The 26,709-nt window shown below is 44.8% G+C and overlaps 1 protein-coding gene across 1 annotated transcript in view; it reads left to right on the top strand.

The window, feature by feature from the left end:
• The window catches only part of GALNT2 (polypeptide N-acetylgalactosaminyltransferase 2), a 213,692-nt gene that overhangs the window by 103,386 nt on the left and 83,597 nt on the right, over positions 1-26,709 (top strand). Inside the window, 1 exon segment of the mRNA XM_032242362.1 lies at positions 5,794-5,887. Coding sequence (XP_032098253.1) covers positions 5,794-5,887 — 94 coding nt within the window.

Here is a 26,709-nt window from a genome sequence, read left to right as displayed (position 1 = left end):
GCAACTGAGCCAAGACCACTTCTTACTTTTTTCTTATTTTGGATCAAAGACAGATTATACTGGGAATAATAATCGCTAAACCTATATTTACACTTAGTTTTCATAACTATTTAATAAAGTAACCTATTGGATTTGCTGCTTCTGAAAATAATATATTATTTAGATGTCATTGCTATTTTATCTACTTAGAAATAGGATGAATTCGAGCTGCCGTGCTCTCTAATTATGGCAGGTAAGTAGACATCGCTCAGCCATGGATTCCCACCTCATTGCACTCATGACCTGGTGTCATTCCGTTTGTGCCTCTCTTGTGTGCATTTGTAAGAACTGTGTGGGCAGATACATACTTTGAGGTTTTAAGATACATAATTTTGAGCTAGATTAAAATATCTAATATCAATAATCGCTGCCAGCTTGGGTAAGTTCATAAGTAGGAGAATTAGAGTTCTCATTATTTGGCCCAGATGCCATTTACAAAGGGAGAGAAGACCACAGCGCCATACTTTATGGCGTCTAGGTCTTTCCAGAGGGTGCATGTGGATGCATCCAACACCGTGGACCAAGGGGTGATGCCAGGCAGGGCGGCAGCGCTCTCCTGCCCCGGGTTTCTCATTTGCTTGGCAGGAGATCCTAGCTGCCTGGTGAAACTTCCCTGATGGAATGCAGCATTTCGTCAGAGCTCGAGCCCTCGCTTGTCCACGCTCTCCTGAAGCACCGTCTGTCTGTGGGATAGTCATTCCGCATTCACTGTCAACATCCCTCCTTTGAGGGTGGTGCAAACAAAGCAGAGATAGGTCTGCATCCTGGGAAATCAAAGCGGACTTACAAGATTACAGGCTCTGAATTCTCTGCAACTTTTGACCCAGCGTAAACCACATCATTACCCCCTAATCTCAGCAGTTTATACTTGTCACTGAAAAGAGGACCTGTCTGTCACGGCATCGTTTCCCCCTTAAAAGGGAGAAAACACACAGATCTGTTGGTAGCACAGCCGGGATAACAGTGAGTCCTGGGCGCAAGAGCCTTCTTCACACATTTGCATTCAGTACATTTCCATTTTTGAGTGGTGCCGACACTAGTGTAAATAAGTCTTATAATGTATGTAAATGTATGGGAGGGGGATTGTAACGAAAAGCTTCCACTGCAGAGTGGGCGAAGCCGGTACAATCAATCTGAGTAAGTAGGGCAAGGATTTTTTTTTTTTTTCTGCTGCATTTATTATTGAGCAACTCAGTAGTTGTAAGGCCACCATCGCACTTGGTACCATAAGGATACAGAAGGAATATGACAGCTTCCCTACCCTCAAAGAACCTATAATCTTTTTGAATATCAAACTTGGGCGAAACAGGTAGCGAATGTAAAAGATCCTCAACTGTTAACTGAAGGTATCAGCTACACAGGAGCGCTGGGCAGGCAGGGACCCGCTGTGCAGGAGGCACTGAGCCCAGCCTCCCAGTCTTAGAAAAGCTAGACTCTGATCTGATGCCCACTGCCACTGGCAGAGCTATGGCTGGAACCTGAGGCTCTGGCCCCGATGCCAGTGCCGCCCCCAAGGGCCATGCGGTCTCTCCTCTTTCCTGCTTGTGCCTACACCTGACCCTCCCTGGGTGGTCTCCCTCCTGCTGGCCAGTAGCTTGAATTGCCCTGGGCCTTTTCACAAGCCTGGATTTGTGACTCCCATTTCCTTGCAGATCCCACCTCTTGGTATCTCATGGTAGCGCAGCATTTCCAAACCAAACTCGTCTCTATTTCCTAGCATTGCTTCTTACCCTACCCAGCAGCTTTCTCGTATTTCTTCTCGGTGGACATCACACCTATGCCAGAAGTGCTGCAGTCAGAAACCTGGGGCCATCTTTGAGTCTTCCTCCCCCTTGCGCTCCTCCTGCTGCCCTGCAGCCCCTCCTAGCTGCACCTGTCTCTGCTCTGCCCCTGTGGGACCTGGACTGGATCCAGCATGCCATCTTCCTGTGCTGCATTGCCAAAGGGCCTCCTGGGCTCTCTTCTGTCTTCTGGTCTGCCCGCACCTTATAGCCACAGTGATGTTTCTAGAACGCAAGTCTCAGACTATCCTGCCACTCCCGTGCCTTCTCGTTTTTGACCTTTCCTTTTTTCCATCTGTCTGCTACACCTACCACCATGCACTAGTCCCCATTGTTCCTTCTTGCCTCCCTTAGGTCTCCATCGAGGGGCCACTTCTGTGCACAGCCTTCCTGGGGTCCCTGCTCTACACAGGTTTCCCGTACTCGTCTGTGGGTGTGTATGCACAGCACAGGCTGAGATGCCTGTCACCTGCTGTGTCTCTAGGAGCTGACTTTTTTAATACCCGCCCAAGGCCCTGGGTAGGGGTGGGGAGAAGAGGGTGGGACAAGACTAGTGTCTGCAGACCAGGGGTGGGTCAAGCCTGGGTGCTCCGTCAGCCAGTAAACCTAGTCAGCCATCTCTGCAGGAATTTGCTGGTGATCAGACATACTCTGAGATGAATGGATAGTACAATGTCTTAATTGAACTTTGACTATTTAGCTGGGGGAGGGAAGAAGCTATCTTATCTAGAGGCAGTACAGCTAAACGACTGAGATCATGAACTCCAGCCCTGAACTCCCTGTGGTGTGGATCCAGCTTTGTATGAACACTAAACGTTCAGTGCCTTAGCTTCCTCACCTGTCCCATAGGAAGAGTATAGCATTGCAAGAAGATGAGCGTGTGTACAGCGTCCAGAGTGGGGTTTGGCACCTCGTAAATGCTGTTCAGTGTTAGGCAGCAGCCACCATGGTGGTTCCTCCTTTTCATTGTCCTCCCCCTCCTTCACTTTCCCCTCCTCCCCATTCCTCCTCCTCCTCCCACTCCCCAATCCTCCTCACTCCTCCTCCCCCACACTCCTCCTCCTCCTCCCCACTCCTTCTCCTCCCCCCCACTCCTCCTCCCCACTCCTCCTCCTCCCCACTCCTCCTCCTCCCCACTCCTTCCCCTCCTCCCCACTCCTCCTCCTCCCCCCCACTCCTCCTCCTCCCCACTCCTCCTCCTCCCCACTCTTCCTCCTCCCCACTCCTTCCCCACCTCCCCACTCCTTCCCCACCTCCCCATTCCTTCCCCACCTCCCCACTCCTCCCCCTCCTCCCCTTCTGCCCCACTCCTCTTCTCCCCTCCTTCCTTCCCCTCCACCCCTTTCCCTCCCCCCTCCTCCCTTCCCTTTCTTTCCCCTTCTCCTCCTTCCTCTCCTCCTTCCCCTTCTCCTCCTCCTCCTTGCCCTGCTCCTTTCCTTCCCAGTTTTTACTCTAAGAGCAGGTAGTTAAGATGATAATCTGCACTTTTTGACTTGGAAGTGCAGAACAAAACAGTCCTTTGTGAATGACCTCCTAGAAATGTATTCTTGGGTTTTTATGACATTTTGAGAATCAGGCTCTTATAATTTAGTTTAAATTGAGCCCTAGCCTGTCATTCCCACTCTGACTTACATAAAGGGCCAGATTTAGCGTCTTACCAGCTGTGTAACCTGGACGAATTGCTTATCCTATCTTATGTGTCCTCATCGTAAGACCGGAATTATAAAATGCAGTAATGAGAGAGGGTCTATGCGCAATGCTTGGCACATAGTAGGTATTTGTAAATGGCATGACATTGTTCCATCTGCTTGGTACTTTGCCATGCCCTAATTATGTGGGCATGAACTCAGCCTGCAATAGTTTATAGTAGGCGCCGTTGATAGGAAGGGAGAAGGAGCTTGAGAAGTGCTACCTTTGGGAAAATCAGTCTTTGTGGGAACAAGGAAAAAAGTTGATTTTCTGGGGAAACATTGATGGTTGACCTGCAAATGTCTGGTAATGACTGTAAATAATGACTTTATTTTTATGTGTAGGAAATATGCTAGAGTCACCAGCTCCACTGGCAATGTTCAGTTTTTATTTTATTCAGCCATAGGTTGAAATGGTTTGATCCATTAGCTGGTGTACGTAGGAGGCCAGATGCCTATGGGGTGTGGGGGGTTGGGAGGTGGGAATTATCAGCCACAGTGCTACAATCAATCCTCAAAATAAAAATTAATGATTAATTAAAAGTCTGCACAGTGTGACTGTGGTAACTTCATTACTTGCTGATTTAGTATTCACGCACATCTCATTACTTTGTAAAGCCAGTTGGTGGGTTAGATTCTCTCACTGTTGCGTATCTGCCAAGGTTCTTGCAGAATCACTGCCAGTAGTAAATTGAGTTTCCTTACAGCCAAGTAATCTCAAAAGCCAAGTTATAAATAGCAACCCTCCTGCCTCAGCCTCCTAAGTAGCTGGGATTACGGGCATGCACCACCATGCCTGGCTAATTTTGTATTTTTTAAAACATTTTTGTAGTAAAAATTATTTAAATTCGGATACATATGCACTTTAATACATTTATTGCAGTGTGGGATAAGACTTGCAAAAGTGCATAGGGCACTTAAAGGCCCAGGAAAGCATTCTGATGGGCAAGGGGGGCTAGGATCCCCTGGTACAGAACAGTTTCTTTCACCAGCCCACCAAGGCTGCAGCTCTCCCCCTCCTGCCGTTTCCACAGCAGCCCTGATGTGATAAACCCAGCTGTATTGCCTCAGAGAGAAGCAGCAGAAGGAAAAGCTGGCCGAGAGATGGGGGAGGCTTAGGCACAGTTTCTCTCTAATTACCATCCCTCTTGAGTAAAAATGCAGATTATTGGCAGAGCAGGTTGCATTTGGAAAAAATCTGTCATTTGGCTAAGGCCCTGAGATTTACCCTTCTACACATCTCACTTTACATTTTAAGTAAGGAACCAAAACATCTCCTGTGGTGAACTACGTGCAGCACGCAGTCCGTGCTGGTCCAAAGGAGTGCTTGCTGATGGAATAAACCCATAGAGAGCCGGGTCCCCTGCCCCGCAGGGAGAGATTACCGCTGCGCATCCGCCTAATCGTATCTGCTCAGGAAAATGGCCAATTGACGATGCTTGGCTCACAGGAGTCTGGTGGGAAAATTACTAGCCATGGGTTATTTCTGATTTGGGTTATATATAGAAACCTTTCTTATATTAGTCACAGAAATCAGATTCCCAGTGGTGGAAAAATATATTTAGCTCTGTGGTCGTATGGTTGTTATTTAGTCTGATTTCATGTTGATAAATTAGAGTAAATTGTTTGCCCAGATGAGTTGAATAAATTCTGCCAGAGCTTATATCTTATTCTGGTTTCACATTAAGTCCTTAATATGTATTTTGGTTTCATTGGCAGTCCCATTAGAGTAAGCCCTAGAAAAAGCTTGGTGGCCCTACCCACCCCGCCTCCAGCTCCTGTGTTAGTCAATGGAATTAAACAAATCATGTAACACTCTCTGAGGGGAGCTCAAAGGGCCCCTTAAGGAGAATCTGGTCCTAAGATGTCCATAAAGCACCTAAGCTCTGGAGAGCAACCTTCATTTTAATGGTTTTAATTTAACTGCTCTAGAATTATTTCATTTAATTTCCTTTCCCTATCTCACTTCCCCACCCTCACAAATCCCCAAAGTCCTGGGAGTTTTTGGAGTACTTCCTTCTGACAGATACAAAATACAAGTATAAAATGAAGACAGAAATGTAAACCCTTTGGAAAGGTAATGCTCATACTTTTCTTCCCTTGTGTCTTGACTCCCTGACAATTTCTGGTGTGGGGGCGGTCCTTAAGATGAGCACTCCCTCCTGCTCATCAGTGCCTCCCCAGGGCCAAATATTACTCTCCTAAGAGTCCTCATGTATTGAACTGATGAATGAAGGTGTGCCTGACGAACTAGTCAACTCATTCAGTGTCTTTGTTCCCCCCAGGAGGACTGGAATGAAATTGACCCCATTAAAAAGAAAGACCTTCATCACAGCAATGGAGAAGATAAAGCACAAAGCATGGAGACCCTCCCTCCAGGTACTGCCAGGGGCCAGGAAGCCATCTTGCTTTTCGCATATGATTGGGAATGGACTAAATGTCGCCCTGTAGCAGGTGGTCTGTGGGGAGAGGCCAGATTCCATAGGTCAGCAGGAGAGAGCACTGCTTTGCTGCAGTGGCTCACTCCTGTAATCCCAGCACTTTCGGAGGCCAAGGCAGGCAGGTCACCTGAGGTTGGGAGTTCGAGACCAGCCTGACCAGCATGGAGAAACCCGTCTCTACTAAAAATACAAAATAAGCTGGTCGCGGTGGCACATGCATGTAATCCCAGCTACTTGGGAGGCTGAGGCAGGAGAATCACTTGAATCTGGGAGATGGAGGTTGTGGTGAACTTAGATTGTGCCATTGCACTCTAGCCTGGGCAACAAGAGCGAAACTCCATCTCAAAAAAAAAAAAAGTATTTATTCACGAAATTTTTTTAATAGACTTTATTTTTTAGGGCAGTTTTAGCTTCAAAGCAAAACTGAGGGGAAGGTACAGAGAATCCCCATATACCTCCTGCATCCCTACTCCAACACACATACATCCTCCTGCACTCTCAGCATCCCCCAACCAAGTGGTACGTTTGTTACAATCCATGAACCCACATTGGCACATCGTAGTTGACATTAGGGTTCACTCTCAATGTTACACATTCTGTGGGTTTGGACAAATGCATAATGGCATTTACCCACCATTATAGTGTCATACAAAGTTGTTTCACTGTCTTAAGAGTCCTCCATGCTCTGCCTATTCATCCTTTCCTCCCCACTGCCCCTGGCAACCACTGATCCTTTTTCTGCCTCTGAAGTTTTGCTTTTCTAGAATGTCATGCAGTTGGAATCATAGGGTATGTCAGCTTTTCAGATTGGCTTCTTTCACTGAGTAATATATATTTGAGCAATATATATTTATTTCAATATATTAATATAATATAGCATATTAATATTTAATATATATTTAAAGTTCCTCCATGTCTTTTCATGGCTGAAGAGCTCATTTCTTAGTGAATGAATAATACTCCATTGTCTGGATGTATTCATTTGTTTATTTACCTAGTGAAGGACAGCTTGGTTGCCTCCAAGTTTTGACAATCATGATTATAGCTACTATAAATATCTGTGTACCAATTTTCCTTTGTCAGAGATCAGTTGGGCAATATTCATGTGGTTCTATATTGGGTCTCTTTATTTACTTCCATTGATCTGTTTGTCTGTTATTTTGCCACTCCCACACTGTCTTGAATTCTGTGACTTCATGTAAAGTCTTGAAGCTGTGTAGTGTTAGTCCTCCTTGCTTTTCAAGGTAGTTTCCGCGATTCCAGATCCTTTGCTGTACATATTAATTTGAGAATCAATTTGTTAATAGCCACAAAACAACTTGTTGGAAGGTTTGGATTGCATTTAATCTATAAATCAAGTTGAGATTAACTGACATTTTGACAATATTTGTCTTACTCCCCATGAATGTCGAATATTTCTTCATGTATTTAATTCTTCTAATACCTTTTATCAGAGTTTTGTAGTTTTCCTCATATAGAGTTAATACATATTTTGTCAGATTTGTACTTAAGTTTTTCATTTTGGGGGTTTCTAATGTAAATGGTCTTGTGATTTCAATGCGGCATGCCACTCCTTTGTTGCTGGTATATAGGAAAGCAATTGACTTTTGCATATTGACCTCACATCTTACAACCTTGATATAATTGCTTATCAGTCATAGGAAATTTTTTTTTCAGATTTTCTGCATAGTCATGTCATCTGTGAACAAAGCGAGTCTTATTTCTTTTCTTCCAATCTTTATACATTTTTTTTAAATCTTATTGCATTAGCTAAGACTTCCAGTATGATGTTGAGGAGTGCTGAGGGGTTATCTTTGCCTCGTTCCTGATCTTTGTGAGAAAGTTTCCAGTTTTTCACCATTAAGTATGATGTTAACTGCAGGATTTTTGTAGACATTCTTTATCAAGTTAAGAAAGTTGTCATATATTCCTAGCTTCAGAATTTTTATCATGAATGGGTGTTGGATTTTGTCAAGTGCTTTTTTTGCATCTATTGATATAATCATGTGATTTTTCTTCCTTAGCTAGTAGATACGATGGATTATGTTAATGGGTTTTCGTTTGTTGAGCCAGCCTTGCATAACTGGGCTAAATCCTACGTGATCATGGTGTGTAATTCTTTTTATACATTGTTAAATTTGATTTGTTTTATTTTGTTGAGAATTTTTACGTGTGTTCATATGAGAGCTATTAATCAGTACCCCTCATTTATTTATTTATTTATTTAATCCTTCTTTCTTTTCTTTTCCTTCCTTCCTTCCTTCCTTTTCTTTCTTTTCTTTCCTTTTCTTTTCTTTCTTCCTTTCTTTTCTTTTCTTTTCTTTCTTCCTTTCTTTTCTTTTCTTTTCTTTTCTTTTCTTTTCTTTTCTTTTCTTTTCTTTTTTTTCTTTTCTTCTTTTCTTTCTTTTTTTTTTCCCAAGAGATAGGGTTTTACCATGTTGGACAGGCTGATCTTGAACTCCTGACTTCAGGTGATCTGCCTGCCTTAGCCCTACCAAAGTGCTGGAATTATAGGAATGAGCCACTGTGCCCAGCCAATACCTTTCTTTTCTTAAATGTCTTTGTCTGGTTTTGGTATTAGGGTAATGTTGACCTCATAGAATGAGTTGGGAATTATTTCTTTGGCTTCTATCTTCTGGAAGAGATTATAGAGAATTGGTATAATTTCTTTCTTTAAATGTTGGTCAGAATTCATCAGTGAACACATCTCGGCCTGGTGCTTTCTGTTTGGGAAAATTATTAATTATTTATTCAGTTTCTTTAATAGATATGACCTATTCAAATTGTTGACTTTTTCTTATGTGAATTTTGGCAGATTATGTTTTTTGAGGAATTGGTCCATTTCATCCATCTTATTGAATTTATGGGCATAGGGTTGCTCATACTATTCCTTACTGTCCTTTTCATGTCCATGGAATCTATAGTGATATCCCCAGTTTCATTTCTGATATTGGTAAAGTGTGCTTTTTATCTTTTTCACTTAGCCTGGTAAAGGCTCATCGATTTTATTGATCTTTTGAGAGAGCCAGCTTTTGGTTTCAGTTCATTTTTTTCTCTATTGATTTCCTCTTTTCAATTTTATTGATTTCTGTAATAATTTTTTTATTTCTTTTCTGCTTACTTTGGATTTAACTTTCTCCTTTTTCTAGTTTCCTAAAGTAGAATCTTAGATGATTGCTTTTAGATCTTTCTTATTTTTAGTATATACATTCAATACTATAAATTTCCTTGCAGGTACTGCTTTTGCTGCATCTCACAAATTTTGATATGTTCTGTTTTCATTTTTATTCAGTTTGGAAATTTAAAAAAATGTTTTCTTGAGCTTTCTTCTTTGACCCCTGTGTCATTTAGCAATGTGTTGTTTAGTCTGTACGTACTTTGGGATTTTCCAGCTAGCTGTCTTTCTGTTGTTGTCTAGTTTAATTGTATTGTGTTCTGAGAGCACACAGTCTGATTTCTGTTCTTTTCAACTTGTTAAGGTATGCTTTATGACCCAGAATGTGGTCCCTTTTGAATGTTCCATGTGAGTTTGAAAAGAATGTGTATTCTGCTGTTTTTGACTGAATTGGCCTATAGATGTCAATTATATCTAGTTGATTGATGGTGTTATTGAGTTCAGCTCTATCCTTATGGATCTTCTTCCTGCAGGATCTGCCCAGTTTTGATAGAGGAGTACTGAAGTCTCGAACTGTAACAGTGAATTTATTTATTTCTCCTATCAGTTTTTGCCTTATGTATTTTTAATGCTCTTTTTAGGCACATGCACATTAAGGATTGTTACGTCTTTTTGGAAAATAGACTTTTTAAAAATCATTATGTAATGCTCTCTTGATACCTTAAAAAATTCCCTTGATCTCAAGTCTACATTTTCAGAAATTAATATAGCTATTCTTACTTTGTTTTGATAGTGTTAGCATGATAGATCTAACCTTTCTTTGTGAAGTCCATTCTTTATCATTTTACTTTTAATCTATGTGTGTTGTTTTATTTACAGTGGATTTGTTTTAGACAACATATAATTGGGTCTTACTTTTGAATTCTCACTGACAAGCTTGGTATTTTCTTTGGTGTATTTGGACCGCTGATGTATAAAGTGATTGTTGATATATTTAAATTCATATTTACTATAATTGTTAGTATTTTTTATTTGTTGCCTTGTTCTGTTTGTACTTTTGCCTTTCACACTTTTTCTGCCTTTTGTCATTTGAATTGAGCTTTTTGTATGATCCCATTTTTTCTCCCTTCTCAGCATGCCTATTATATGTCTTTTTTAAAAAATTAGTTTGTCTTCTTTCAGATAACACTGTTTCACAGATAGTACAAGTATCCTATAATAATGAAATATTCTTGATTCCTCCCTCCCATCCTTTATATCATTGCTGTCATTCACTTTACTTACACATAAGCATATGTATATATAAATGAATACATGATAGAATATATTGTTGCTATTATTATTTCAAATAACCCATTATATGTTAGTTCAATTAAAAGAAAAATAGGCCGGGAGCAGTGGCTCACACCTGTAATCCCAGCACTTTGGGAGGCCAAGGTGGGCAGATCACCTGTGAGGTCAGGAGCTTGAGACCAGCGTAATCAGCATGGTGAAATCCCATCTCTACTAAAAATACAAAAATTAGCTGGGCTTGGTGACATGTGCCTGTAATTCCAGCTATCTGGGGGGCTGAGGGAGGAGAATTGCTGGAACCCAGGAGGGAGAGGCCGCAGTGAACCGAGATCGCACTGCTGCACTGCAGCCTGGGTGACAGAGCGAGACTCTGTCTCAAAAAAAAAAAAAGGAAAAGTTTTTATTTTACCTTCAACTTACTTCTTCTTTGATGTATCCTTTCTTCATATAGATCCCAGTTTCTGACCTATGTTATTTTCCTACGTTAGAAGAGCTGCTTTTAACATTTTTTGCAAGGCAGGTCTACTGGCAGCAAATTCCCTCAACTTGTGTTTGAGGAAATTTCTATCCCCCCTACATATTTGAAGATCAGTCTTGAATGATACAGAATTCTAGTTGGTGATTTTATTTGTCTCTGAACCCTTTAAATATTTCACTTTCCTTTCTTCTTGCCTGCGTGGTTTCTGAGAAGACATTGGTTGTAATCCTTCTCTTTGCTCCTCTGTTGATAGGTAAGGTGTTCCTTGCAATATTTTTTTCTTTATCTTTGATTTTCTGTAATTTGAATCTAATATGCCTGAATGTAGTTTTTCGAGCCTTCATACTATTCTGTGTGTTCTCTAAGTTTCCTTAATGTGTGTTTTGATGTTCAACGTTAACTTGGGGAAATTCTCGGACATTTTTGCTTCCAGTATTTCTCCTGTTCCTTTCTCTCTTTCACCTCCTTCGGGTATTCCCACCATGCATATTTATACCACTGTAATTGTTCCACGGTCTTTAGATATTATTTCAATTTTTTTCATCTTTTTTGTCGTTGCATTTGAGTTTTTGAAGTTTCTAATGTCATATCCTCAATTTTACAGATTTTTTTCCTCAGCATTTCCTATCTACTAATGAGCCCATTAAAGGCATTCTTCATTCCGTACAGTGTTTTTGATCTCTAGCATTTCCTTTTGATTCTTTCTCATAATTTCCATTTCTCTGCTTACGTTATCCATCTGTTCTTGTGTGTTATCTACTTTTTCCATTACAGTCCATAGCATATTAATCATAGTTGTTTTAAATTCCTGATCTGATCATTTAACATTCTTCTATATCGAGTCCGGTTCTGATACTTGCTCTGTCTCTTTACACTGTGTGGTTTTTTGTTTTGTTGTTTTGTTTTGTTTTGTTTTGCCTCATAGTTACCTTGTAATTTTATGAAAGCTGGATGTGATGGACTGGGTCCAAGGAACCCTGGTAAATAGGCCTTTAGTTGTGCGGCGGTAAGGTGTGGCAGTAGGGAAGCTTGCTGTAGTCCTATGATTTGGTCTCATTCCTTTAGGGAGCCTTTGTGCTTGGGCTATGAGCCTCACATTTGCTTCTCAGCTTCCCCCGACCCACATCCTTAGGTGATACTAAAGGCTATCGGGGCTGAGTATTTCCTGTCCCTCAGGTTGGACAGGCTCTGATAAATGCCAGCAGGTTAGTCCCCGTGTAAATAGTTTCTCCCAAGGGCAGGCCTTATTAATAAGAACACAGTGCCCTGGCTTATTTCAAAATGGTTATTTTCCCCTCTCCCTGTTGTAAGGATGAGGGGATATTTCTCCAGTGTTCAAGGTGAGAATCTGGTAGAGCTCCAGGAGGTAAAACTCACACAAATATAGCCGCCCACCCCCTCCCTGCCCCCATGACTGGGTCCCCCTGGAATTTTTCTCTCTTGGGCTTGTTCACAGTGAGCCTCCAGGAACTTTCCACTACAGTTTAGGTTTTCCTACCCCTGTAGGGGATCTTCAGGGGTTTCTACTTATAGGCCTCTGCTCCAGTAAATTGTGATTCCCTGTATTCACCTGTCCAATTTCGGGGGCTGTGGCTTGTGACATTTCTCTAACAGATCTAAGACAGATCTCTAAGAAGCGCTGATTTTCATTTTATTCAGCTTTTTACTTGTTAGGACAGAGTAACGACTTTCAAGCTCCTTCCATGCCTACCGGGAACTGGAGGTCCATTTATGAAGTGTTTGCTTTGGTGGTGAGAGTGTTTGCGTGTTGTGTTCTTGACTGTGGTTGGATAAGCGTCACCCCAGGCATCCAAGCCCCTCCTTTGTCTGGGTCCTCCCCACTCATTGTCCCAGCTACACCAGATGCAGGTATGTCACTGTATCCTCCAGGAACTCTGAGTGGATGCACCCGTGCAGTAAATGTGTCTGTTAGGTCTGCATCTCTGTCACCTTTCCAGCTCCTGGATGAGTCATGAAGCCCTGAGCCACAGTTCTTTCATAAGTAAAATAAACATTACCCACACAGTGGGGAGTATCTGAATAGAATAATTAATAAATATTCTTTTGCTATAATAATAGGAAGCTAGGATATACATTTCTGTTGTATGGATTAATGAGAGACTTCCTATGGATTATCTTCTATTAAAAGCATACAAGTGTTTTGATGGTTTTCCAGCAAAGAGAGAGAGCTGGACAGGAAAAGCCATCTTCAGGTTATACGCTAGATGTGACCATTGAGAGTCAGACCTTATTTAAAATCATTTCAGTGCTCACATTGACTCTGCCTTTCATATCCTGAACTATTGCATACAGTTGGTTTTCTAATCTTCAAAGAGATCGGAATGTACTGATTTACCTCTCTTTTGAATTATTATTAGTAATTGTTGATGAATGCACAATGTCTTTTTATTTTGCCGAAAGGCTTTCTTTCCTTTTTTTTGTTGAAACCATTTTTCTTACTAAACCAGCATACACATAATTTTTTGTTAGAAATTATTTTCTTGTGATTGAAAAATGTATTTTCTCTAAGCATGGGGAACACAGCTAAAGTTTTATGGTTTGCAAGAAACCACTGGCCATGGCACTCTCCAGTGGATCAGTGGGTTTTTCAGGAAGCTCAGTGGCTTCCTGTGTTCTGTGTGTTGGGCATGTAGCAGCTGTAGAGAGATGGGTGGGAAGACATGACACCACGCTGAATGTTTTTATGGCCATAGAAGTCACTGACAGATGAAGGAGCCAGATCTAAGAGAGCAGAGCAGTGATGTTCCAGGCCAACAGCCTCCAATTTTCTGACCACACACTCTATGAGCAAACATATATTTAGACCACCCCCAACACACATATGTATTAAAATGTGTGGAATTACATGCATATTGCCGTACGGATCTATTGATACATTGTAATTGAAATGGGGTAGTTCCCTTGACCCCTTCACAGGACTCGCAAAAAGGTTGGCTCCTTTACTCAGCCCACAGCTCTCAACCCCTCATGGAGAGGGAGCATACAGTGAGTGGTTGCAGGGGTTAGGATGAATACTTTTGGGCATCGGCAGGAGTAGAACTCTGTGTGGCCCCCTGGCAGCAAATGTAGAGGGGGTACCTGTGACCCCTGGAGCCCCAGAGGGCATGTGTTACAGTATGCTCTTAGATTTGCTGTCCACAGACGGACGATAAGTGTTTAATAGCTCAGTGCAGGGTCAGGGTGATAGCCTTTTGCATCCACCCTCTTGGTACCTGAATTCTTGTGCAATGTCCACGAAGAATCAGATTGTGCAAGTGAATTGAAGGATGGTGAATGTGGAGGATTTTACTGAACACTGAAAGTGGCTCTCAGTGGGATGGGAAGCTGGAAAGGGGATGGAGTGGGAAGGTGGTCTTCCCCTGGAGTCCAGCTGTCCCCGGCCAAACTCTCTCCAAAGTCCCACTGTCAAGCTGTCCCTCTGAAATTAAGCTGATTCTCTCCAACATGCGGCTATTTGCTCTCCCTTTCTCTGCTGCTCTGCCAGAAGGGCCTGGGGTTTATAAGTATGGGATGGCGGGGCAGGGCAGGACAGAGTGGTTTTGGAGAAGGCAACATTAGGACAGGAAAATATAAATGCATGTTCTCACTTTGGGCCCTGGGTTCAGGCTTGAGGGTTTGACCCTCACCGGGGACCACTCTCTCCTACCCAGTATTTCCCTGCCTCCTGTTTGTATCATAAAGTGTATTTAAAATATGCAATTATAAAAGATGAGGAAAATACCTGACAATGTCTATTATTTTCTTTCTTTGCCCCAGAAGATTGTCTTGTGTGGCCCCTCTTTGGAGACTACCACTCTTGGGGCTGCTGTGGTCACAAAAACTCATGATTGTTTTAACTCTATTTCTTGGCTTAGTTCATCGTATTTTGGGGAAGAATCTGGAATTTAGATGAAGTGTACCACCCAAGTGGCAGTCCCAGCTGAAAGTCATGGAATGGGGACAAGAATAATAACCTGGGAGCCCAGGATCAGGGTCCAGGACGAAGATGAAAGCTGGGAGCCCTAGGCTCAGCTGTGCCACTAGTCCTGTGGTCTTGGAAAAGTTAGGGAATATTTGGGTTTTGTTTTCCTTATCTGTAAAATTTAGATACACTCTTGCTCTAAAACTCTTCGATTCTGTTAACTCTGTCTTCCTATTTCCTCTTAATCTCTATTCTCAGATTAGAATCACCAATTTTATTTTCTTTTAGATGCTGTAACAATGTATCTCTGTAGTTCCCCCCACCCTGACACCACTTGCGGTCTACTGGGGATGAGGTTTGGCCCTTAAACTCTGTGACCCTTGCTTCTATTTCAGCATCATGCTTTCTACTTGGAACCACTGAATTTTTTTTTTCAGTGCTGGTTTTTAAAATATTGTCTTCAAATAGAGTTTGTAGATTAGCTGATATTTTATATTTTGGAAATCTGTCTGATAGAGAAGAATTTCATTTTTTCCCTTTGGTGTAGAAAAACCTCTGGATTGAAAAATAAGTTTCTCCCTGTAATTGTCTCTGAATCTGACCAGCCAGCCCACTGGCAGAAGTACCGGCAAAGGAGCAGGGGCCAGTAGAGGAGCAGGGCCAGTACAGGAGCAGGGGCAGCCGTCAGGGCTAGAAGGCTGAGGTCTGACTCTGAGGACAGCTGTTGATGGGGTTCTTTTTGGGGATCTCTCACCCTTTGGTCATCGTGGCCTTTTGAGGCAGATTTTCTCTTTGCCTTTATGAGTCCAGAGTGTCATTCTTGTGTTCCTTAGTAACCTTGTGTAAAGGGCTGAGGCTTAGGAGAGACACAGGTAGGGAGAGAATTCAGAAAGGAGAGTCCTAAGGCCCTCTGGATTCTCCACGAGGCCCCTCCCCATCCTGGGCTCTGTCTTCATCACAGCCACCCCTCCCCCGTGTACTGCTGGTTCAATTACCCCAGACAGTGGATTTCTCAGAACAGAAATTGCTGATGTTCGTGTAAAGATGAATGAAATGGGAATGAAGAAATTTTAAGAGAGCTTAAATCCAGGGTGTGAATTGCCACTGATCCTAACAGTTTTAGCTTTTCTACTTCCCACCTGCTGGAAGATGAGATGAACCACTTGTGTTATTTGTTCAGCATTGCTGCAGTATCAGAGAAATGTTTGTTTTTTTAGGTGATTTAATGGGTTCTGGCACTGTGCATTTATCTGTTTAATTGTGGTAAAAGATGTGTAACACTAAAGTTGCCATTTTAGCCATTTTTAAGCATACAGTTCTTTGGCATTAAGCGCATTCACAGTGTTGTTCAGTCATCACCACTCTCCATCTTTAGAGCTGCTTTCATCTTGCAAAATGAAAACTGTACCCATGCAATACCAATGCCCCTTTCCTCCCTCCCCCAGGCCCTGGTATTCCCTTCTGTTTCTATGAATTTGGTTCCTCTGGGTCCCTCATCTGAGTGGAGTCTTACAGTACTTGTCATTTATATCTGGCTTGTTCACTTAGCATAACTCCTCCAGGTTCGCCCATGTTGTGGCATGTGTCAGAATCCCCTTCCTGTGTCTCTGTGAACCACGTGCCCTGTGAGACGTGTTGTCAGGGGTGGAACCTTGTGATGTTTGTGGGGAGCGAAGTCTGCGTTGGTCTCTGTGAGCCAGGCCTGAGGCCCAGTGATCTGCACAGTGTTATCATAAGGAAAGTAAGTGGCTGTCAGTGTCCTCAGGGAAGCATCTTTTAAAAAGCAAGCAATATGTGTTATAGGTTTTAGAAATTTGGGTAAGCACAAATAAGAAAATGTTATTCATACATAATTCTGCCATCAAGGAATAACTACCATTCCTCTCCTACTGCCTGTCCCTCCATACTTGCTCCGGGCGTAGACCCAGGTGGCTGTGCTCCCCCCATAGCTGAAATCACGGGGTCTCCTTGGCATGGGACACACTGAGACCCAGGCACTTGAGGCCTCAGGCACTGCACGCAGTTTCTTAGAGTTGGCTCCTGGAACCAAATGCTGAAGCACTGGGCCTCTCTGACAACAGGTACGAGTTTTATCCCACATTCAAGTTCAGTCTTTCATGAATTCTGTGAAAATTCCAGGTCATCCACAAAGTGACTAACATTTCAGTAGCTGTGGGGGATTTGCTGACTCACCTCTCCACACGTGCCCATCTCTCTTTCAAAGCCCCTCAGGGCTCTGGCTCCCTGATCAGGGGGCCACCCTCCTCTCTCTTCTCTCCTGAAATGGGGCCTTTTCCTGTAAGCAGATGCAGTCACCTGCCATCTGCTTACAGCTACATTTTTACAAATACAGCACCGTGGTATACCGTCTCTGCTTGGGTGATATATCAGAAACTCATTTTCATGTCCATAAACATCTCCTGTAGCATTTTAATGGCACCAACATCTCCGTGGCAATCAGCCCATTGAACTTGCTTTTTGTTGTGGGACATAAAGACGGTTTCCAGCCAGTATCCTGAGAGGTAAATCTCTTTATGTCCATAATTATTTTCTTGAAACAAATTCCTAAAAGCGAAATTGCAGGGTCAGTGGCAATGTGTGCCCTGAAGCATTGGGCCTTTTGTTTTGTTTCGTTTTTTTGTTTGTTTTTTGAGACAAGAGTCTCACACTGTCACCCGGACTGGAGTGCAGTGGTACAGTTTTGGCTCACTGCCACCTCTGCCTCCCAGGTTCAAGCAGTTCTCCTGCCTCAGCCTCCCAAGTAGCTGTGATTACAAGTGCCTGCTACCACACCCGACTAACCTTTTGTATTTTTAGTAGAGACGGGGGTTTCACTATGTTGGCCAGGCTGGTCTCAAATACCTAACCTTATGATCCACCCGCCTTGGCCTCCCAAAGTGCTGGGATTACAGGCATGAGCCACTGCACCTGGCCACACTTTTTAATATTAGTTGCCATTTTGTCTTCCACAGGGGGCCTATTTTCTTACTCTAGCCAACATTAAAAAACAAATCTTCCCATGTCCTTCCTGCATTCCAACAAGCAAGAAAGTGGACACCAAGGGCTGAGATCAGTAGCCAGAAGTATAATGGAGCTGTTTATAAATAGTTCTCTTGAGCTTTATGAGTCAAAATACAGTGTCCAGAACCAGTCAAGTAACATCCAGTATCCTCTGGGCTTCCACCCCGTAGCTGAAGTGTTATGTTCTGTTCAGAGCACGGGGTGTCCAGGGATGCTGATAAATTAGAGTTAGTCTGGTTGACAGTGACTCAGATTTTGAGGAACCGGAAGCAACGTCCAATGAGGAACACTTGGAATAACTGTGGATGTTTTTACAGAAGGGCTTCCAGGGGAAATGAGATCATGATATCCAAGTAGTTGAAAGGCTGCCATCTAAAAGAAGCTGAAGACTTTTTTTCTTTTTATTTGAGACTTCAGTTTCTTTTATTTGAGCAGAAGTTAGAGGGAAGCATTTTTTTGTTTCTGTTGTTGTTTTGAGACAGGGTCTCACCTGTTGCCCAGGCTGGAGTGCAATGGCGCCATCATAGCTCACTGCAGCCTTGTACTCCTGGGCTTAAGCAATCCTCCTGCCTCAGCCTCCCACGTAGCTAGGACTACAGGTATGTGCCACCATGCCAGGCAAATTTTCTGCAGAATCAGGGTCTTGCTGTGTTGCCCAGGCTAGTCTCGAACTCCTGAGCTCAAGTGATCCCCCGCCTCAGACTCCCAAAGTGCTGGGATCATAGGCATGAGCCACCGTGTGTGTCCAGGAAGTGGCTTTTGTTTTTATATGAGGAAGTTCCCACCAATAATTCTTGCTACCCAGTGAAACAGCTGCCTTTTGGAACAGGGAACTCCCCACACTTAGCTCCTCTTAAGCTGTGCTGCACATTGGGAATTTCACACGTGGGGAGATGATGTCCACACTTCCTTCTGAGTCCAACAACATGTGATGCCAGTGCTTCAGAGAGAGGAACACGTGTTCTCAAAGTCAGAGACTCAGTCATGCCGGGGGGGAACTGGACTGGCACTGCCACCTGAAAGGGGGCTGGGCAGCTGGAACGGCACAGGCATGCAGGTGTTGCTTTTTGGTGTTTCCCTTCAGTTTTCCCCACTTAAAAGTGAGTCATTGGCCACGGTGGAGGGAACACAGATTGGGCATAATTAGGACCTGGGTTTGAGTTTTGGTTCCACCATCTTACAGCTGTGATATGTGGGATATGTTTACCTTCTGTGCCTTAGTTTCCTAACGTGTAAAGTGGAAACCATCATATTTTACATGGTTATGCTGTGGTGTGGATGGTGTGGATGAGGTCTTGTATGAAGTAGCTGGCCAAGTAGTCACTGGTTCACAGAGCCTCTCTTTCTCTCCTTCTGTCATTTTCATCTGTTGGCTGGGATTCTGGGCAGTAGATGCACTTTGATATTGTTACTGATAATTTAGGATGAAAAAGGAGATTGGTCAAGACCATGTACAATAGGCTAAATTTATTATGGTTAGATACTGTAACATAGAAGGGAAAAATGAAGAATTTTCACTTAAAATGTGGAAAAGAGATATATGAAGATTCACATATGCAGATTTATTGCACTTTATCAATTTGATACTATTTTTTAGTTGTTTTGATAGCACAGGTAATTTTAAATAAATGAAAACTATTTCCTCTATGGCATCTGATATTTTCTTAGGTTTTCTTTTAAATAGTTTTTTTTTTTTTTATCATTTCTTTGGATTTCCTGTTTTGTTTTTATCCTTAATCATGGATATGTGGGATTCCTTACTTTAAGAGACAGTTTCTCACAGGTCAAGAAAATTTCCTGTGATACCTGATATCCAGTGACAAATGATGAAGCATAATTTATGGGCCTTTGTAATTGAAATGGATCTATTTGTTTGTAATCTTGGCCTTGGCCTTGCCCTCGTCTTTTCTTTTATGATGTGACATTATGACCTTCTAGAGGAAGAATATTAGGATTTCTTTTTTTTTTTTTTTAAGCACAGTAAAATTACATTCAATTTGAGATCAACCAAGAGGTTAAAATAAATCTGAGAGTCTTGTCATTTGATATTAAATACATTCTGTTTTCCTTCCTTGGCTACTTTCCCAGAGGTTGCTCTGTTGAACGTGGGGTAGTTTTACATTTGTTTCAGCTGTCTTTCCTGGGGAGGATTTGAATGAAGAGTTGCAGTATAGCAGTGAATACCAGTGCAGAATACTGAAGCCGCCTGCAGCCTGGATCCACTGAGACTCCCAGTTTCCTGTACCATGGGACCTGCACCCAGGAAGCTACCCCCCCTTCCCTTGTACACCTGCAGGTGGTAGATGACAGCTCTTTGCCCAGGAGCATATGTCAGAATGTTCTGATCTGCTGCTGAAGGACGGTCACAACTGATAGTGCTCTTAAGACCGGATTTGTGCATGTGCCTGTGCGTGTGCCTCTGTGTGCTGGGTGGGGTGATTTGTGATGTTAATTCTTTGAAGGGTCAGTTTTATAGATTTCTATCATCATTCTTTTTCAAATACAAGGTTTTGTAAAAACATTTTAAGAAAGAAGTAGCATTGTTTGAAAGGGTAGCATTATTTTAAACCAACCTTTATTTGAACGAGTCATCCAAATGCCAGTAGTCTTCTGATTATAAAAGCATCTGTTTCAAAAAGTTCATTTGTGGATTGGTTATTAGGAGCCCAGAATGAACCTTCCCATGGAAATGATGTCCTGAGTGGCACTTAGGACTCCTGCTTGACTGTCTCTGGCCACAGCCATGTCCTAGAGTGTCAGCCACAGAGCTGATGCCTGCGGGGCCCGGAGCAGCCTTCCCCGACCTCAGTGCTTATGCTCAGCCTCCACTCCCAGGCACCATGGACCATGCACAGTTACAGTCGCCAGCCACTCTCTGCTCGAGGGATGTCGTGCTGCCCTCCAGCCTAGATAAGATGGGGAGAATAGTTCCCAAAAGTAAACTAGGAAAAAACAGATTCTGAAAAGGTAGCTGTAGCTCAGAGCCTGGTAGATGGGTTTTGGGAGGGAGAAGAAACTGTGGGCCCAAGGAAGTACCAAAGCACAAAACCTTGCGCTGTGAGCGACAGCAGGTGCGATGAAGAATGTCAGTGGTGAGGCATGCCAAATATGTCAAAGATAGGGCGGAAAAAAAGAAAACATTGCTGGGCCTGTAGTCTGTGGAACCCAGGGAGCAGTGGCTGAGTCAGTACAGTGGGCAGGGCTCTGTCCTGCAGAGTGGACCAGCAGACAGAAGTGGCAGGAAGTCCTCAAGCACCAGCCTTAGGATCCCTTTCTCCTGCAGGGGTCCAGAGCCAGGACTTGTCAGGCCACTGTAGCTCTGTCTCTTTGGATCCTGGCCCTTCTCTCCCAGAGGCAGAAGAATTACCTGGGCCCATCCCCTCCCTGATTGTATACATTGCTTTTTATGGCTACTGGGGTAAGAAGGGAAGGCATTGGGGCTGTTGGTCCACAGGTAATGGGCAAGGAATCTCACTTCCTCCTGCCGTTAGCCCAGCCCTTCCCTGGGCTGGCCTCCATTTGCCATCAGACATCAGATGTAACAGCGAGGTGGCTGGGAGGGGAGGGATGCTCTCCCCACAGTGCCACAGGTCTCTGGAAACAGTGGCAGAACAAGCTGCAGTAACACCTAGGGCTTAGCAGGATGTTCATTATCATTACTGAAACACACGCTTGGCAGCCTCTGGACTGGACCCCATCCACCATGGAAAGCAGAGAGAGCTGTGGCGGCCGATTCCAGTGCATGCAAGGATGTCAGTGCTGGAGATGACTGGAGCATAGGCCTTGGACAGGAGGGGAGGAGAGAGAGCAGCAAGAGCATCCCAGCCACGGGGTGAGGAAGCGGGGCCTGCCCATTCCCACCGAGCCTCCATCATCTCTGTCCAGACTTATCTCCAAACTGAAAAGGGTGCAGCAGACAAGGTTAAAGGACATGGAAGCCTGAGTCAGGTGGAGAGAAACAGGACTCATTTTAAATGGCTTTCAGTGACTGTGTCTCCAAATCAGGACCAAGATAAAGATGGGAAGGGCACAGCGACAACCCGAGAGGTGGCTGTAATTTCTGGGGAGTGACTTGGGAATCATCGAGGTGCCAGCAGAGCAGGAATAAACACTGTTATCTCCATGTTTGTTCCTGTGTTCCACGGCAGTTAGACGTGGTTAATCTTGAGCTCTAGCCTTAGTGGAATTTCGAGTTATTACACACAGAAGAGTGTAAGCACTTGTAAGGCCCCCTGGCAAGAGGTTTTCAGAAAAGCTGTGGCTGGGATGGAGCTGTGTGAGGGGGCAGGAAGAGGCTTGCAGAGTGAGGAGAAAGAGAGGGTAGAGAGAGGCAGCAGCTGGGGACCCCAGGGAGGGCTCCTGGAGGAGGTGGCCACACTGAGAGGCAGCTCAGCCGGCAGGAGGGGTAGACACATACATCACAGTGGCCCTGCCTTATCTTTAAGTATGCACAGCATCGGCGTTGCGGGCATGGCTGGGGAGACCGGGTTTAGTAAGGGTTCTAGGTAAACCTCAGGGCTTGTGGGACAGGACTGACAAAACAGTAATGAAGTTAGTACAAGTTAGTAGAGGTTAGTAGAATGAAGGTAGTAGAAGTTAGTAGAGGTTAGTAGAATGAAGTTAGTACAAGTTAGTAGAGGTAAGTAGAAGCATGGCAACCTTCCTGAGAGGTGTGGCACCCACCCCTTCCACCGTGGCTCCTCCTGGAGGAGGTAGGAGTGCTGGGGAGGCACAGCTGGCCACACAAGCCGGAGGTGAGCAGAGATTTGGACCCGGGTTTGGGGCTTGCAGGGGCTGGGCTGGCTTGGAGGTAACATGGCATTTGGCTGGGGACATGTCGTCAGATGGGGCAGGGCCTTCCTGAGCAGGGGGCAGATACCACTAGGCTGTACACGTTTGCACCAGGGTTGTCAGCCTCCTCGCTTTGTTTCCCATCGGAGCCACCCCGCAGCCAAAGGCACATTCCTGGAGTGCAAAGTGGATCGGCACTCACGTGCTCCAAGTGTCCTGTGCGCTCTGGAATGTGGGGAGTGAGGTTCAAGTACTTCAGCCAGGGCTAGAGGATTCGCAGCCACTGGGCATAGGGCCCCCTCTGCTCCTTCCTGCCCTCCCTCCCCACTGAATCTCCTCTGTCTTCGAGTGTCTTCTGATTCATCCCTCCTGCATCTGGCAGGTTCCTGCTCACCTGGTTCCTTCTAGACCCAGCCCAAGTGCCCCTTCTCCGGGGCTTTCTTGGAACCTTGGCTTTGGCTACAGAGCTATCCTGTGTCCTCCTCACTTTGGGGTGGTGAGTCTTTCCAGTGAGGCGTTTGTTAGTTTCTGTACATTTGCTTGGCTTGGCATTTTCACTGTACTGGGCAGTTCTGTTCAACTTGGGGAAAATACAGGGTGGTAGAGTATTTCTCTCCAAAATTAAGACCTTTCTGATAATGAGTTTGCCCAAAATAACATGGCTGTCTTATGAGGTCATCCATACATTCCTCAGCACGGCAAATATGAGATGTCCCTTTAGTATTTTTTCAACCCTAGGATTGAGAGAGTGGGTCTGGGTCTCGACAGATGGGAAGGTACAGCTCCACCCAGGGACACAGGCTCCTGCGATCTCACCCCATCCTGCACTCAAGCTGCTGCAGCAGGCAGGGCCCACTTCTCCCCCCATTCCCACTGAGCAGAAGTTCCACATCTGCATGAGAGCCCCCAGAGGGTTTGTGGCCCTTGATAGCCCTCTGGGTGATGCAGGGAGCAGGAGAAAATGGCAAATTGGCAGGGTGTGGGGGCTCACACCTGTAGTCCCAACACTTTGGGAGGCTGAGGTGGGCGGATCACCTGAAGTCGGAAGTTCGAGACCAGCCTGACCAACATGAAGAAACCCTGTCTCTACTAAAAAATTAGCTGGGTGTGGTGGTGCATGCCAGTAATCCCAGCTACTCAGGAGGCAGAGGTTGCGACAAGCCTAGATCACGCCACTGCACTCCAGCCTGGGCAACAAGAGCGAAACTCCATCTCAAAAAAAAAGAAAAGAAAATGGCAAAGGAAGCTACCCGTGGCATGCATAGGTGAGGGGCAGAGGGCTGGTGCTTTCCGTCTGTGCACAGTCCTGGGGTTTCTCAAACCCAGTCCTGCTGAGGAATGTTAAAACAGCTTAAGTAAAAAAAATGTGAGGACCTCACTGATCATGATATAGCTGATAGCAACACTAATTTCCTCTAGAGTAGGCCCCTGGCACTTCCATTTTGTAAAGTGGGCTGTGTCCGAACTATTCCTTTTTCAAGCGCTAACACCCATGACTTTGGAACCAGCCTCCCTTCCGCCCCACTCCACCTGATATGGGACCTGTCTCACATCTCCCCCTGCCTGAAGCAAGCGGAGAATGATGCTGAGTTATTATTTCCAGGTGTTTCGTGGGAGCAGCAGATGGAAATGGAAGGATACAGGTGTAGACGTGGGTGAAATCATCCACGACCACCTTCTCTCCTCTCACAGCACCATGGGGCTGGGAGGAGGTACTCATGGGTGATGATGGGGCATGAATTCAGCGCATCTGCAGGTCCGCACCCCTGCTCACCTGGGCAGTGCCTACAAGAACCCCAAGAGGAAGGCAGGAATTTGCTCTCTGCTTCCTGCTGGCCTCCTGGGGTCAGTTGCAGAGTGGGACACCCCTCATGGTTGTCACAGAGGGCCTGGTAGCTGGTCAGTTCCCAGCAGCGCTTTCTGGGTGAGGGCGTAAGGGGCATCATCAGAGAGGCAGGGGCATTCTGTCTGTGTGGGGTCATTTCTGCCTGTGAATATCAGTTAATTTATATAGGAGTTAGTGTAGGACTTAGCTTTTGCTGTGGTCATCTCCTTTAGTTGTTAGAAAACCCCAGAGATGGAATGTTATTCCGATTTTATATAGGCCAGAGGGAAGAGGGAGTCAGTGAGCCAAGTTCACCCTCAGACACGGATTCTGTGTTCTGTGCGTGTGCGTGTGTGTGCGCCTGTGTGTGCGTGTGCGCTTGCGTGTGCTTGTGCGCGTGCGTCTGCGTCTGCGTGCACGTGCGCCTGCGCCTGCGTGTGCGCGCGCATGCATGTGTATTCTGCTGCTCCTCTGCTTCAGTCTTCAAATCCTCGTGGGTGACACAGCATTGGCCTGGGTCCCCGTTGGCCAGCACCGCACCCTCTGTTCCGCGTGCTCCAGCCGGGGATCTGACTGATAGGGTAGGCAGGCTCGGGAGGGCTGACAGGCTTTGCCGTGGAACACATTTTAAAAATGCCTGCGAAAGAGCGGAAGAGGCGTAGGAGTAAGCGTCCCGCGCTCGGCTGCAGCATCTCTCAGACGCGGCTGGATCGGCGCGCAGCGAGGCCATGTGTGAGAACTAACGCCAAGCTGCGTTCCTCCCAGTCACGCGCAGCATTGGATGCCTTTTCACGGTCAGCCTCCGGAACTTTCTACCCAGGACGCGACTCTCAGTAGTAAAGCCGTTGACAGGTGCTTGCGGACTGTGCGAGTGGGGTGCTGTGCTGTGGGCGAGCCTGAATCTGTGAAGTGAAGAGCTCTGTCTTCACCTGCGTGGGAAGGGGAGCCTGGAGCTATGGGAGGAGTGGCGGGGCAGGACCAGCAGCCCAGGAGAGCGAGTCCCTTGTGTGCCGAGTGCTTCTCAGAGGACACGGCCATGCATGTGGGGAGCGGGGCAGTCGGTGGGACCGCCTGGGGGCTTGGCTGGCCTAGCTCAGTCATTCCAGCCCAGTAGGTCGGCACGGGGTCACAGACAGGTGGCTGCTTCTGTCTGCAGAATAATCAGCTGTAAGCTTCTCATTTTTACCGAATCAGAGGTTTCAAAGCTGGTGAGGTCAAACGATTCCTTCTTTGGTTTCAAAGACCACATCTAAGAGAAGTCTATCTTCTGGAAAGAAATTTCCTCAAAAATATTTCCCTAACCTTATTTAATAAGCAGACTGTTTCCACAGCCCTTCTTGGGGCAATGCTCTTTCTTTTCTCATGTTATTTAAATACCTTTCTCATGTTATTTAAATGTGTGTTTTATTTTCTTGTCATCTTTGTTGATGAATCTAGTTTCTGCCTCCTTGTGTAAAATGTTATTATATCTTTGAAGTATTTTCCGTCAGCTGCTTCTGCTTAGCCAAGTCCATTTTTCCCAGATCCCTCTATATTTTTATTTTCTAAAGCTCTTTAATTTCCAGAACTCTTTTTCAAGATTTTAAAGAGACGATAAAAGCACAAGATGCTGTATGGATGTCATTTTTTTTAAGAAGGCAATATATTCAGATGTTTCGTTGGTTGGTTTTTGACTCTTTCTCTAACCTCTCGTACCTCGCCCCCTTTGCCTCTCGACACTTCCCTGTCTGCGTGGGGTTGGGCTGGGACACATGTGCTCTCTGCAAGCCTTGTTCTCCATGGGTTCTCCTGCCTTTGCCTCTGAGGGTGGCTTAAACCCTAGCAATTCTGTATAGTGCAGAAATTACCAATTTTAATAATGGTTTTTTAGCCTAGCGTTTTTCAAATTGTGAGTTGTGACCCATTATTAGGTGGTGAAGCCAATTTCGAGAGAGATGTAAAACAAAAATAGAATATATCTGTTCATTGCATATAGTGAGGGTAAATTTGGTATTGCGAGACTTTTGTATCAGTTTATGTGTATGTTTGCATTGTGACACCTGGGTCACAGTGTTAAATGTGTGTCGTTGTCAAGCAAACTTGAAAGCCCCTGTAGTACTCCAGTACTGCTAAGCTTTTATGAAAGAAATACTGTTGATGGTCTGTCTGATAAAACGGCTGTGTGTCTCCGGGAGAGTGCCAAAGGCAAGGCAGGGCCCACCAGGGTCCTGTTGAAGATGCTCCTACATCAAAGGAAGAGGGCGTGGCAGGGTGTGGCAAGGTACTGCTAAGTATGCTCCTGTAGTCTTTAGGTACTGAAGAAAGATGCTATTTCT

Source organism: Sapajus apella, unplaced genomic scaffold (assembly GCF_009761245.1).
Source record: "Sapajus apella isolate SASKATOON/1434 unplaced genomic scaffold, GSC_monkey_1.0 scaffold49, whole genome shotgun sequence".
Lineage (NCBI taxonomy): Eukaryota > Metazoa > Chordata > Mammalia > Primates > Cebidae > Sapajus > Sapajus apella.
Note: the sequence above shows the minus strand (reverse complement) of the source record. Positions and strands in the feature narration are given on the sequence as shown.